Here is a 15,162-nt window from a genome sequence, read left to right on the forward strand (position 1 = left end):
GATGAGGAGCAGAGAAGCAAAAATAATCAGTGGGTGCACTGGCAGAGAGTGGTGCACAATGAGGGTGAGGGTACATGTATAGGAAGGAAGTGATAAGACAGAGGGGGCGGAAACTGTTGGGCAGAGGGTGTGGGAACAAAAGGTTACCGTAGGTTGAGGCCAGGATAATTTTATGAGCAGAAAATGTGTTGTGTGGATAACTGCCATCACGATAGTTCATAAAAGCTGCTACATGTTGTGTTACAGGGTAGTCTACTTTGCTCTTGGCCATAGTTTGTCAGTGGCCATTCGTACCAATACAAAAAGCAATCATTGCACAGCTGGTATATGACTTTTTTTAGATTTTTGTACTGATGTGACTACCATCCAGCTGTGCACCAGGATGACTGGGCACCACCAAACTGTAGCCAAGAGCAAAAATGACTACTACGTGTCACAACATGCTTGACATCAATAGCTGTTACACAACCCAGGCCATCTGGATCATTCCTTCCACCACCAGCTTTTCTTAGCTGTGCAGACAGGAATTATCCTTACAAAACATTCTCTGCTCCCAAAATTACCCCGGTCTCAACCTACAGTAATCAACTATTCCCATCCCTTCCATTCAGTAGATTCTGATCACTCTGTCATATCGTCTGCTCCTTATTCATATGCCCTCATCCTCATTATGTACCTCTTTTTGATAATGCACCCACCCTTCTTTTCCCCTTCTCTGCTCCTCTTCTTTTCTGCTCCTTATTCCTGCCTCCCCCACGGCCTTCCAATGCTAAGCCTGGCAGCCTTGTTATGCCACCATCTAGTCCCTTCATTCTCCACCAGACAGTACACTTCTCTCCTCCAACCTGTAGCCTCCTATCTTTGCCCCTTCCAGAATGAAGCTTTCATTCAATATAACAGTTGCATCCCCACTAAAGCTGCCATAAGCAGAGGTCATATGTGCATAAAGTGTGCTTGCTTACGCGCACATGTGTGTGTGTGTGTGTGTGTGTGTGTGTGTGTGTGTGTGGGTGTGTGTGTGTGTTTTCTTCCTGAAAAAAAGCTTCAGCCAAAAGCTGCCTGTCTGCAACTCAGTGTGCCATCTTTACAGTGAGTAGCAATATATCCTTTTAATAATATTATTGCTATCGCAACCTGGACTTTTCATTGTTTGCTATACAATTTTCAAATTAAACATATACACAGAAGAAATATTATGCATGTGCATATTACCATAGACACATAAATTGGGGTATATTATGACATTGTGGCTAGTGAGATACAGGACATGTGCAAGGATCCAGAATTGGACAACATAAAATAATAAATACTAAAAGAATAAAACATTATCCATAATATCCAAGAAGAAGAAGCTGTATCCAAGTAGGAGGAGGAGGAGGAGGAGAAGAAGAAGAAGAAAAAGATTTGATTAATTTGCAGAGATGGACGTTGCTGGTGGGAATGGGGAGAGTGTTGGAGCATTGGAGCACTCCTAAAATCATTAGCAACACATCTTGCAGTGTGCGGAGGGACTTCACTGAAGCTTTGAAAATGCAAGGGTGCATGTTTGATGGCACACAGTCAAGAGGACAGCTGAACCAACACACAGACTGCAGCCACGCAAACAACTAGATACTCAACTGAATTTGTGAAGGTAAGTCGTGGCCAACACTGTTTGCGTAAAACTGAGGTGTGAAACTTATATATAGGCAGATGACTGTGAAAGTTTTATATAACCTAAGAGTGATGGAGGAAGTATTACATCATTTGTAACTTATAATCATTACAATGTATTTGGCACAGAAAGAGTTTAACTTTTTACATTCAAACATTTGGTAATGTTACCTTATAATTGTACTGCACTTGCTGTCATTTTACAAAAATAAACTGTACCAAAAACATCATGTTTTGGAGTGATCTTTAATGTGGTACCTCATTTAATTTGTAATAAGCAAGAGTACATAAGAAATTCACAAAATGCGGCACATTAGTTTCACATGCACTAGAAATGAGACTGTGTCGCCCTATTTGCTTTTGTTAGCCAATTAGGGTGCGGGATGTGAGCATCATCATATCTTTATTACATGAACACACAAATGCTGTGAAAAAAGACATTAAGCACTAAGTACGAATAAAATAGGAATGATTAATGTCCCAAAGTAATATACAAACAGTATAGTAAAAAGCAAAGTGATGCTTCCACATACTTTTAATGTTGAGAAATCCAAATTTGCATTTCCCCTGAAAGGTCCAGAATTTTAGTCACTAGTTGCATTTGCAGCATTCGTCAAAAAAACTATTGTATCATAGTTCCAATGGACAAAAAAAGTTTACCCCCAAACAAAAAAGTAATGTAATATTTCTTTTGAGTGAAGTGCTCAACAGAACATGTACTTGCCTATGTAACCCATGAAATGCTCAGACTTTCTGCTATATTGTGGGACGGCACTTCTGACATTTCAGCACTATCTCTCCCTGTTCTGTGTGTGATCAGAACAATGTGTTGGACCTATGAAGTTCACAGTATGGTGCACCCCGAGGTGTTGAAAATCTTCAGTACTTAGTATTTTGTATGACTTAGAGCAGCTACTAATGACTGTCATCCCAGAATGAGCTTTCCTTTGGTTGTTATTCTCATGACTTCCTTGGACTGGAATTCAATAGCTTCAAAAAAAGATTTTTTTCAAACATCTCTGAATTCCACTGAACACCCACTGTCCAATGATCCTGCAGCCTGTGCTATGTTTCCTTTTCCCAAATTCCAACATGTCTATTTCAGCGATGGCTCCTGGTCCTCCTAACTGTTGGGAATTGTTAATCACTCACTGGTTACACCGATCACAAGAAGACCAGTAATTCATCATACACTTAGAGAAGCCGAAATTTGTGATAAGTCTCTCCATCTTTGGATAACATGAAGAGACCCACTGTAAGCCATCAGCCAGTGACAACTGTAAGATATCACGATTTTGTTCACAATTTCTTTGTCATTTATTATTTTAATTGTAAAAGATATCACGATTTTGTTCACAATTTCTTTGTCATTTATTATTTTAATTGTAAAAAGTAAAAAATGAAACCGTGTTTGAATTTACGTTCAGTTTTCTTGTAAAGAAAAATCGTCTGTCTAGGAAGATGATGTAATTGTGATTAAACAAAACTTCTATTAATTGTGATTTTTGATTATGATGATTATTATGAGGAGCAGAAATAAACATTTTCTGGGAAGTGTGTAAAGATTAAACTACACTGACTGAAAAGTTTATAAGAAAAACAATTACCTTGTCTTATCAGAAGCTTAAGGAAAGTTGAATGAAATTACATGTTCATATAACTACAAAAAGGGAAACAATTTAAGAGAATATATTGCTCTATCAGATTATGAATGGATCTGACTCATACAAGAACTACAAGTTTTCAAAATATTAAATGTTTTGTTAATTCAAAGATGGCAAAGTCTTAAAGGTTAAGAATTTAAGCATTAAATAATCAGTTTGATAGACCTTTAGAGAGAAAAAATGTAACTCTGCTGATGCTCACCAATACAGATAAACAATATTCTGAAGCTATTATCTTACATCATCCAAATGCAAAACCATATGGATAATAACTACTACTACTACTACTACTACTACTACAATACACACACACACACACACACACACACACACACACACACGCGCGCGCGCGATCTAAGTGCAACAAACAGACCTGATCTCTTTGAGGACGTCCATATTAAAACTGGTAGCAGTGTCCATGAGGCAGTTCTAGCAACAATGATTACTAAACAACAAGGGTCAGCTAAAACAATTAGGAACACTATGTGTTCAGTAATCTAGGTAAAGAACAGTCTTGCCATATCAAGAAGAGAAACTCAAAACATTTATCTCTAAGCAGGTGCCTACAAAGGAACTGTGGTTTCAAGTTTATGAGATTAGTTGGCCAACACTCGACAGATACGAACCTAGCAGAACAATTCATGATGGGAAGCGACTACAGCAAAATGGGTGTACAGCGTGGTTATAATTAAACTTCCACTACTTGAGAGACCCTCATGAAAAATGAGTTATCATAGGACAATGAGACTTTGGGGAAACATTTTTAAGAACATGTGGAAGAGAAATAATGAGTAAACCATTGAAAAATACACAATTTTAATGACCACATGTGTTGTTGTTGTTGTGGTCTTCAGTCCTGAGACTGGTTTGATGCAGCTCTCCATGCTACTCTATCCTGTACAAGCTTCTTCATCTCCCAGTACCTACTGCAACCTACATCCTTCTGAATCTGCTTAGTGTATTCATCTCTTGGTCTCCCCCTACGATTTTTACCCTCCACGCTGCCCTCCAATACTAAATTGGTGATCCCTTGATGCCTCAGAACATGTCCTACCAACCGATCCCTTCTTCTGGTCAAGTTGTGCCACAAACTCCTCTTCTCCCCAATCCTATTCAGTACCTCCTCATTAGTTATGTGATCTACACATCTAATCTTCAGCATTCTTCTGTAGCACCACATTTCGAAAGCTTCTATTCTCTTCTTGTCCAAACTATTTACCGTCCATGTTTCACTTCCATACATGGCTACACTCCATACAAATACTTTCAGAAACAACTTCCTGACACTTAAATCTATACTCGATGTTAACAAATTTCTCTTCTTCAGAAACGATTTCCTTGCCATTGCCAGTCTACATTTTATATCCTCTCTACTTCGACCATCATCAGTTATTTTGCTCCCCAAATAGCAAAACTCCTTTACTACTTTAAGTGTCTCATTTCCTAATCTAATACCCTCAACATCACCCGACTTAATTCGACTACATTCCATTATCCTCATTTTGCTTTTGTTGATGTTCATCTTATATCCTCCCTTCAAGACACCATCCATTCCATTCAACTGCTCTTCCAAGTCCTTTGCTGTCTCTGACAGAATTAAAATGTCATCGGCGAACCTCAAAGTTTTTATTTCTTCTCCATGGATTTTAATACCTACTCCGAATTTTTCTTTTGTTTCCTTTACTGCTTGCTCAATATACAGATTGAATAACATCGGGGAGAGGCTACAACCCTGTCTTACTCCCTTCCCAACCACTGCTTCCCTTTCATGTCCCTCGACTCTTATAACTGCCATCTGGTTTCTGTACAAATTGTAAATAGCCTTTCACTCCCTGTATTTTACCCCTGCCACCTTTAGAATTTGAAAGAGAGTATTCCAGTCAACATTGTCAAAAGCTTTCTCTAAGTCCACAAATGCTAGAAACGTAGGTTTGCCTTTCTTTAATCTTTCTTCTAAGATAAGTCGTAAGGTCAGTATTGCCTCACGTGTTCCAGTATTTCTAAGGAATCCAAACTGATCTTCCCCGAGGTCGGCTTCTACTAGTTTTTCCATTCATCTGTAAAGAATTCGTGTTAGTATTTTGCAGCTGTGGCTTATTAAACTGATTGTTTGGTAATTCTCACATCTGTCAACACCTGCTTTCTTTGGGATTGGAATTATTATATTCTTCTTGAAGTCTGAGGGTATTTCACCTGTTTCATACATCTTGCTCACCAGATGGTAGAGTTTTGTCAGGACTGGCTCTCCCAAGGCCGTCAGTAGTTCCAATGGAATGTTGTCTACTCCGGGGGCCTTGTTTCGACTCAGGTCTTTCAGTGCTCTGTCAAACTCTTCACGCAGTATCGTATCTCCCATTTCATCTTCATCTACATCCTCTTCCATTTCCATAATATTGTCCTCAAGTACATCGCCCTTGTATAGACCCTCTATATACTCCTTCCACCTTTCTGCTTTCCCTTCTTTGCTTACAACTGGGTTTCCATCTGAACTCTTGATGTTCATACAAGTGGTTCTCTTATCTCCAAAGGTCTCTTTAATTTTCCTGTAGGCAGTATCTATCTTACCCCTAGTGAGATAAGCCTCTACATCCTTACATTTGTCCTCTAGCCATCCCTGCTTAGCCCTTTTGCACTTCCTGTCGATCTCATTTGTGAGACATTTGTATTCCTTTTTGCCTGCTTCATTTACTGCATTTTTATATTTTCTCCTTTCATCAATTAAATTCAATATTTCTTCTGTTACCCAAGGATTTCTACTAGCCCTCGTCTTTTTACCTACTTGATCCTCTGCTGCCTTCACTACTACATCCCTCAAAGCTACCCATTCTTCTTCTACTGTATTTCTTTCCCCCATTCCTGTCAATTGTTCCCTTATGCTCTCCCTGAAACTCTGTACAACCTCTGGTTCTTTCAGTTTATCCAGGTCCCACCTCCTTAAATTCCCACCTTTTTGCAGTTTCTTCAGTTTTAATCTACAGGTGATAACCAATAGATTGTGGTCAGAGTCCACATCTGCCCCTGGAAATGTCTTACAATTTAAAACCTGGTTCCTAAATCTCTGTCTTACCATTATATTATCTATCTGATACCTTTTAGTATCTCCAGGGTTCTTCCATGTATACAACCTTCTATCATGATTCTTAAACCAAGTGTTAGCAATGATTAAGTTGTGCTCTGTGCAAAATTCTACCAGGCGGCTTCCTCTTTCATTTCTTAGCCCCAATCCATATTCACCTACTACGTTTCCTTCTCTCCCTTTTCCTACACTCGAATTCCAGTCACCCATGACTATTAAATTTTCGTCTCCCTTCACTACCTGAATAATTTCTTTTATTTCCTCATACATTTCTTCAATTTCTTCGTCATCTGCAGAGCTAGTTGGCATATAAACTTGTACTACTGTAGTAGGTGTGGGCTTCGTATCTATCTTGGACACAATAATGCATTCACTATGCTGTTTGTAGTAGCTTAACCGCATTCCTATTTTCCTATTCATTATTAAACCTACTCCTGCATTACCCCTATTTGACTTTGTGTTTATAACCCTGTAGTCACCTGACCAGAAGTCTTGTTCCTCCTGCCACCGAACTTCACTAATTCCCACTATATCTAACTTTAACCTATCCATTTCCCTTTTCAAATTTTCTAACCTACCTGCCCGATTAAGGGACCTGACATTCCACGCTCCAATCCGTAGAACGCCAGTTTTCTTTCTCCTGATAACGACATCCTCTTGAGTAGTCCCCGCCCGGAGATCCGAATGGGGGACTATTTTACCTCCAGAATATTTTACCCAATAGGACACCATCATCATTTAATCATACAGTAAAGCTGCATGCCCTCGGGAAAAATTACGGCCGTAGTTTCCCCTTGCTTTCAGCCGTTTGCAGTACCAGCACAGCAAGGCCGTTTTGGTTATTGTTACAAGGCCAGATCATTCAATCATCCAGACTGTTGCCCTTGCAACTACTGAAAAGGCTGCTGCCCCTCTTCAGGAACCACACGTTTGTCTGGCCTCTCAACAGATACCCCTCCGTTGTGGTTGTACCTACGGTACGGCTATCTGTATCGCTGAGGCCTGCAAGCCTCCCCACCAACGGCAAGGTCCATGGTTCATGGGGGGGGGGATGACCACATGAGAGAGTAATATTTGTTAACTGCTTACCACATTTATGTTCCAGGATACAAATGTTGCTCAATGTGACGACTATCTACATTTGCGACAGTCCTTTAACTACATTAGAGATTGTTTGGTGCACTTCTTGAATGGTGGACCCCCGAATGTTCAGCTGTCATGACACAGTTTGTGCACTGCTCACGTGGTGGATTGTCAGCCATGGCAACAGTGACTACATCTACATCTACATCTACATTTATACTCCGCAAGCCACCCAACGGTGTGTGGCGGAGGGCACCCTATGTGCCACTGTCATTACCGCCCTTTCCTGTTCCAGTCGCGTATGGTTCGCGGGAAGAACGACTGTCTGAAAGCCTCCGTGCGCGCTCTAATCTCTCTAATTTTACATTCGTGATCTCCTCGGGAGGTATAAGTAGGGGGAAGCAATATATTCCATACCTCATCCAGAAACGCACCCTCTCAAAACCTGGCGAGCAAGCTATACCGCGATGCAGAGCGCCTCTCTTGCAGAGTCTGCCACTTGAGTGTATTAAACATCTCCGTAACGCTATCACGGTTACCAAATAACCCTGTGACAAAACGCGCCGCTCTTCTTTGGATCTTCTCTATCTCCTCCGTCAACCCGATCTGGTACGGATCCCACACTGATGAGCAATACTCAAGTATAGGTCGAACGAGTGTTTTGTAAGCCACCTCCTTTGTTGATGGACTACATTTTCTAAGCACTCTCCCAATGAATCTCAACCTGGTACCCGCCTTACCAACAATTAATTTTATTTGATCATTCCACTTCAAATCGTTCCGCACGCATACTCCCAGATATTTTACAGAAGTAACTGCTACCAGTGTTTGTTCCGCTATCATATAATCATACAATAAAGGATCCTTCTTTCTGTGTATTCGCAATACATTACATTTGTCTATGTTAAGGGACAGTTGCCACTCCCTGCACCAAGTGCTTATCCGCTGCAGATCTTCCTGCATTTCGCTACAATTTTCTAACTTCTTCAACAATCTGTGGTGCAACTGGCTATCGGCCTCTTCCAGAAGCAAATTCCCAAATTGCCAGTTAATTCAAATTTCTGAACCACCTTATATTCCTTTAATGTGTTGATACTCACCACAAGCAGCAGCACTATTGCTGTTGTTTTGATAAAATAGTTTTACAAGTAAAGTCCTGCTCATCTCTTCCAGATTCATGTCGACTGTCTGCAACTGTCATGTACACTGATGCTTGTTTTCCAACCCTATGTCATCGTACCAGACTGGCACCTAACAGCAAGTCATAACATTACACACCATTAACAATGCAAATCCTACAGTGCACAGTCTGAATATCATTCCTATAAAGTTTTGTATCCATGCAGTAAATAGTTTTCCATTTACACCGTCTTAAGTAGCAAAAGTAAACTTCCTGAAAAACAAAGTATAGGCCTATAGATAGTGAGATGCTGAATGAAACACATTTGACTGTTTAGATGGCAGTGTGTGAGTTTTTAATGACTACCGTAGCACAATCTTGTTGAAAGCTCTCTCACAAAGCCCAAAGAAATTCTGGCCATATGAAAATGTTATCAGAGGTGTGACTGTCAATGTCCAGACACTCATGGATACAACATGAACTGAAATTGAGGGTAACAAATTGAGTGGGAAATACTAAGCTTTCTTTTCCAATATTTCTTTAGAAAGGAAGAATGAAAAGCCCTAGTTTAATTCTCACAATTATTACTGATGTAGATATTAGTGTCAGTTGCATCGAGACACAAATGAAATTTCTAAAATTAAATAAGGGTACAGGTATGATGGTTTCCCTGTCAGATTCTATATGTAATTTATTGCCAATTCACCCCCATGTTAAACATAATATTCTTTAGATCCTTCAAACAAAAAACTGTGACCACCAGCTGGAAGAAAGCACAGGACACACAAGAAAGATAGCAGAAGTGATCCTCAGAACTACTGTCCTATCTCATTGGTAGCCATATGTTGGAGAATCCTAGAAAATATTCCGAGTTCAGCTTAAGGAGCTACTCCAAACAAAATGACCTCTTCCATGTCAAGCAGCAAGGATTTTTGAAACACTGGTGATGCAAAAACCTAATTGGCAACTTTTTCACATGAAATCTTGAAAGCCATGTATAAAGGCAATCAGGCAGATGCAGTATTTCTTGACTTCCAACAAGTGTGATTCACACCAATACCATCTGGGTATCAAATGGAATTTGTAAGCACATTAACGACTTCTTGGAAGGGAGGACATAGCATGACAGCTTGCATGGAAGGCATAGAAAGAAGTACAATCAATTATAGATGTTGCAACAGGAAGTTTATTATGAACCTCACCGTTCATGTCTTAAATTACTAAAAAGACATTCTGCAAATGGTACAGTTATCTATAATGAGATACTATCTGAATAAAGCAGCACAAATATCCAGACACATCTTGATATGGGCTCTAAAACTGTGCTGTACAACGATTGGCAACTTGCTTTAGATGTTCAGAAAAGAAAAATGTGTCATTCACAAAATGCAGAAACTAAGTATCCTATGACTACAACATCAATGAGTCCTAATTGGGATCAGTCAACTGGTGCAAATGTTTGGGTGTAACAATTTTTGAGGTTATGACATGAAATGATACCACAGGTTCAATCACAGATAAAACAGTTCACATACTTTAATATATCAACAAAAACAATCAATTTTTCCCTTCCCTTCAATCCTTGTGCGCTCGCAAATTTCAATATATTTATGTGTGTTTTCTCTTTCCACCACTTGGTTAGTAGATTTTTTTGCCAATCGTAAGTTCACCTACTTTAGTTCATTTGTGGGTTACAGGGTAAATACAATTAGTCTTTAAAGGGGACTGCTCACAAAATACTCATGATTGGCACCCATATCAAGGAATGAAGGATATTGAACATATACAAAGGAGGCAGCATAAATGGTCAGAGGTTGATTTGACACATGAGAGAGTGCAGGAAAAGACAGAATGCTGGCATTCTAGGCCGAACTCCCAGAGATAGTGATCATGTGTGCTTGTCTGCATGTGTGTACGAATGGTGTGTGTTTCTGTTTTGCTGATGAAGGCTATAGCTGAAAGCTTTGGCTGTCTTTTAATTGTGCCTGTCTGCAATTTAATCTATCTTTGCCTACATTGTTGATATTTATACGTGGAGCTTCCATTGTTTGATACAAGAGAATGTCATAAGAATGGGCAGTTACTTTAAGATATATGTTAACTATACAGCAAAAATCTCTTTCCAGGAGCCAGTATCAAGTGAGAAATCTAGATATATACTAAAGTTCCCTTGGTATTGTTCCCAAAGGCAACACAGAGACAGTATCAGATTAAACCCAGCATGCACAGAGGCATTGCCACAAAGACAAATCAGACTAAATGCAGTATGCATGGAGAAATTTAACCAGTCATTCTTTCTGTGAACAATATGTGGAAGGAAGTGAAAGAGACTGTAATGGAGAATCCATATGCTCAGCACAGTCCACCACAGCGCAGCACAGCTGTGAATGGAGTACAAATGCAGATGGATGTTTAGCAGGTTCTTTCAGTAACAACAGTTTACTCACCACAAGAGAATTGCTCCCATTTTTCTATTAATCTATCTCATAATGACAAATACTTTGACACACCATTTGCACTGAAGAGAGAACTGAACAAATTTGACTGTAATTTACTTTACATGGAAGCTACTAGTACTTCTATGTTAGTATGGCATTTTTATTTTTTTGGCTTCTGGTGTGATTGCATATTGCATATGTTTCTAGGATATTAACAGTAAGCTATGTGAATATAATATGTGAGGAATGATACATTCACAATGCAAAATCTTTACTACTATTTTTATGTTTTGTTTTATTAGAGTAAGATGCAAGAGTTTTATTTTATGGCTTCATCTGAGGTAACATACTTACAGGGATAGACGTGTCCTGCAGAACAGAAAGGAAATACTTGTGACCATTGTCTCGTACCAGATCAGCTTGGCATGACTGAAACAACAATAAGTTAACAGAGACTTATTATGAATGAAACATTCTTTGATAGCAAAATAATGGGACAGATGACTTACACTGAAGAAGTAATGCTGTGTATCAGTTTTGTTTTGTCTTGTTTTAAAAATGATTCAAGAGTGGATCACCACTGTATTGTATCCTCTGTTATATAGCTGACAACATATTTATCAGGTGACATATTGAAATAATATGTTTATGAAAAATACCCAACTTACGCCATCAACAGCTAGTATTTTTGCCCATATGAACACCAAAAGTGGACGTAACTCTCGTGCTGAACTCTGAAGAAGTTTCAGTACATAAGGAAAAATTCCAACAGACAGAGCTAAGTTAACAGCCCATGGTCCAAGATCTAGAAAACGACCCAGAAGTTCCAATGCACGCAATCGATGAACTTGGCTTAACAGCACCTGTAACATATAACTGTAAATTACATTTAGAAATACATCCAACAAGCAATACATGTACACACTCAAATCTTCAATATAAATACATAAAAGTACAAAAAAACTATATCTAACCTTTGGAATGTGAATATTCCTTGATTAGGGAAGAAATAAGGGTAGATTGGAAACAGCTTGGAAGGAGGGACACATCGCTCAATCCCCAGCTGAGAGGGGTCCACTTGTGACCTTGAGGGAAGACAAAAGACGCAGGGGATGGCATCAAAGAGAGCAGGAGATATAAGATAGTACACTGGTAAGCATTATGTCAGCTTCAGAGATGCTAGAAGGACAGAGTTCTAAGTGAAGATGGACCCAGATTATACACACATGGAACACTTACAACATTCATACTCAAGTCCCAAAAAGTTTACCAGAGTCTATATAAAATTACAATGAACAAATAAGTATAAAGTACATAAAGGGATATTTATCAATATATTAAAGTAGATAAATAAAATGCATTGTGAAAAGGAAAGTTGCTAATCACCACAGAGCAGACATGTTGAGTCACAGAGAGACACAACAAAAAGACTGTCACAAATATAGCTCTCGGCTAGTAAGGCATTTGTCAAAACACACTCTCACACACTTGACGGCAGTCTAAAGCAACTGAGGCCACACTGTGGGCAGCAGCACCAGTGCATGATGGGACTGGCGACTGGGTGGCAGTAAGGAGCAGCTGGGGTGGGGAGGGGGAGGGATAGTAGGGTAGGGGTGGCGGACAGTGATGTGCTGTTGGGCAGCACATAAGGATAAAAGAGGACAGGGCAGCTATGTGCCATCTGGAGGTTAGATGGAGGACAGCGGGGAGGTGGGGAGGTTGGGGGAGTTTGGAAAAGGAGAGGAGTAAAAAGACTGGGTGCGATGGTGGAATGAGGGCTGTGTAGTGCTCGAATGGGAACAGAGAAGGGGCTGGATGGGAGAAGACAATGACTAATGAAGGTTGAGGCCAGGAGGGTTACGGGAATGTAGGAAATATTGCAGGGAAAGTTCCCACCCACACAACTCAGAAAAGATGGTGCTTGTGGGAAGTATCCATGTGGCACAGGCTGTGAAGCAGTCATTGAAATGAAGGATTCCATATTTGGCAGCGTGCTCAGCACTTGTTTCTTGGCCACAGTTTGTCGGTGACCATTCATGCGGACAGACGGCTTGTTGATTGTTATGTCGACAAAGAATGCAGCACAATGGTTGCGGCTTAGCTTGTAGATCACATGACTGGTTTCACAAGTAGCCCTGCCTTTGATGGGATAAGTGATGTTTGTGACTGGACTGGTGGGAAGATGAACATGTCAGGTCTTGCATTTAGGTATATTATGGGGATATGAGCCACGAGGCAAGGGATTGGGAGCAGAGGATGTTTAGGGATGGATGAGTATATTGTGTAGGCTTGGTGGACAATGGAATACCACTGTGGGAGGGGAGGGAAGGATAGTGGGCACGACATTTCTCATTTCAGGGCATGGCAAGAGGTAGTCGAAACCTTGGCGGAGAATGTAATTCAGTTGCTCCAGTCCTGGGTGGTACTGAGTTATGACAGGAATGCTCCTCTGTGGCTGGATGGTGGGACTTTGTGTGGTGGTGGGAGACTGGAAAAATAAGACACGGGAGATTTGTTTTCATACAAAGTTGAGAGGATTATTACAGTCTGTGAAGGCTTCAGTGAGAACCTCAGTATATTTCGAGAGGGATCGCTTGTCACTGCAGGTGCGACAACCATGGGTGGCTAGGCTGTATGAAGGGGACTTCTTGGTATGGGATAGGTGGCAGCTGTCAAAGTGGAAGTATTGCAGGTGGTTAGCAGGTTTGATATGGATGGAGGTACTGATATAGCCACCTTTAAGGTGGAGGTCAACCTCTAGGAAGGTGGCTTGTTGGGCTGAGTAGGAGCAGGTGAAGTAAATGGGAGAGAAGGTTCTGTAGGAATGTGGATAGGATGTCCTCACCCTTGATCCCAATCACAAAGGTGTCATCAATGAATCTGAATCGTGAGGGGTTTAGGACTCTGGGTGTTTAGGAAGGATTCCTACAGTTGGCCCATGAATAGGTTGGCATAGGATAGTGCCATGCAGGTATCCATAGCCATGCCATGCAGGTGCCCATCATCATACCATGGATTTGTTTGTAGGTAATACCTTCAGAGGAGAAGTAATTGTGGGTGAGGATATAATTGGTCATGGCGACTAGGAATGAGATTGTTGGTTTGGAATCTGTCAGGTGTTGGGAAAGACAGTGTTCAATAGCGATAATGCCATGGGCATTAGGGATGTTAGTGTAAAGGGAGGTGGCATCAATAGTGACAAGCAGGGCACCGTGTGGTAAAGGAACAGTCATTGTCCTCTCCCGTCCAGCTCCTTCTCTGTTCCCAAACCAGCACTACACAGCCCTCATTCCTCCATCACACCAAGTCTTTTTACTCCTCTCCTTTTCTGCTACCCCTCCCCCTCCCCACCTCTCCGATGCCCTCCCTCAAACCTCCTGACTGCACGTAGCTGCCCTACCCTCTTCTCACCTTGTCCCTGCACACTCTCTAACCATATGTCACTGTCTGACACCCCTACCCTACTATCCCTCCCCTTCCCCACCCCAGTCTCCTCCTTACCGCCACCCATTCGCCACTCCCATCATCCACTGGTACCGCTGCTCGCAGTGTGGTCTCAGTTGCTTGTAACTGCAGGCATGTGTGAGAGAGTTGCATTTGCATGAGTGTGTATGTGTGTGTTTGTGACCTAATTTTGAAGAAGGCCTTACTGGCCAAAAGTTACATTTGTGACAGCCTTTTTGTTGTGCCTTTCTGCAACTCATCATCTCCACTATATGGTGGGTAGCAACTTTCCTTCTCATAATATTGTTACATTCCATCCTAGATTTGTCATTGTTTAAATAAAATGTACGGGGCACAATGCGTTCTCATGTACAAATTTTTGCATCAAAATACAATCATAGCCTTTACACAAAATTCTACTCCATGAAAGAAGAATTGGATGGATAAAAGCACTAAAAGTTTGGAAACACTTGACTTGCAGACTGATGACTTGTACCAGTGTACAAGTAAGAGACAGCCACTTTTATACCTAATGAAATGATCTAAATGTGATGAACATCAGTTCAACTATTAGTAATAAAAACAAGAGGGGAGAAATTGGTCAGGCAGCAGGTGGGTAACCCTGTGGCTCTGCCTATGATGGGAGCCGTCTCACCCACAGCCATCCCACCTGAGTGCTACATC

At 40.8% G+C, this 15,162-nt stretch overlaps 1 protein-coding gene across 1 annotated transcript in view; it reads right to left on the reverse strand.

Moving 5' to 3' along the window:
- The window catches only part of LOC126235809 (regulatory-associated protein of mTOR), a 316,754-nt gene that overhangs the window by 171,921 nt on the left and 129,671 nt on the right, over positions 1-15,162 (reverse strand). The window contains exons 10-11 of the mRNA XM_049944648.1: positions 11,703-11,897; positions 11,389-11,463 (exon numbers count right to left, since the gene is read on the reverse strand). Coding sequence (XP_049800605.1) covers positions 11,389-11,463; positions 11,703-11,897 — 270 coding nt within the window. The remainder of the gene's footprint in view (positions 1-11,388; positions 11,464-11,702; positions 11,898-15,162) is intronic.

This window comes from Schistocerca nitens, chromosome 2, assembly GCF_023898315.1.
Source record: "Schistocerca nitens isolate TAMUIC-IGC-003100 chromosome 2, iqSchNite1.1, whole genome shotgun sequence".
Taxonomy (NCBI): domain Eukaryota; kingdom Metazoa; phylum Arthropoda; class Insecta; order Orthoptera; family Acrididae; genus Schistocerca; species Schistocerca nitens.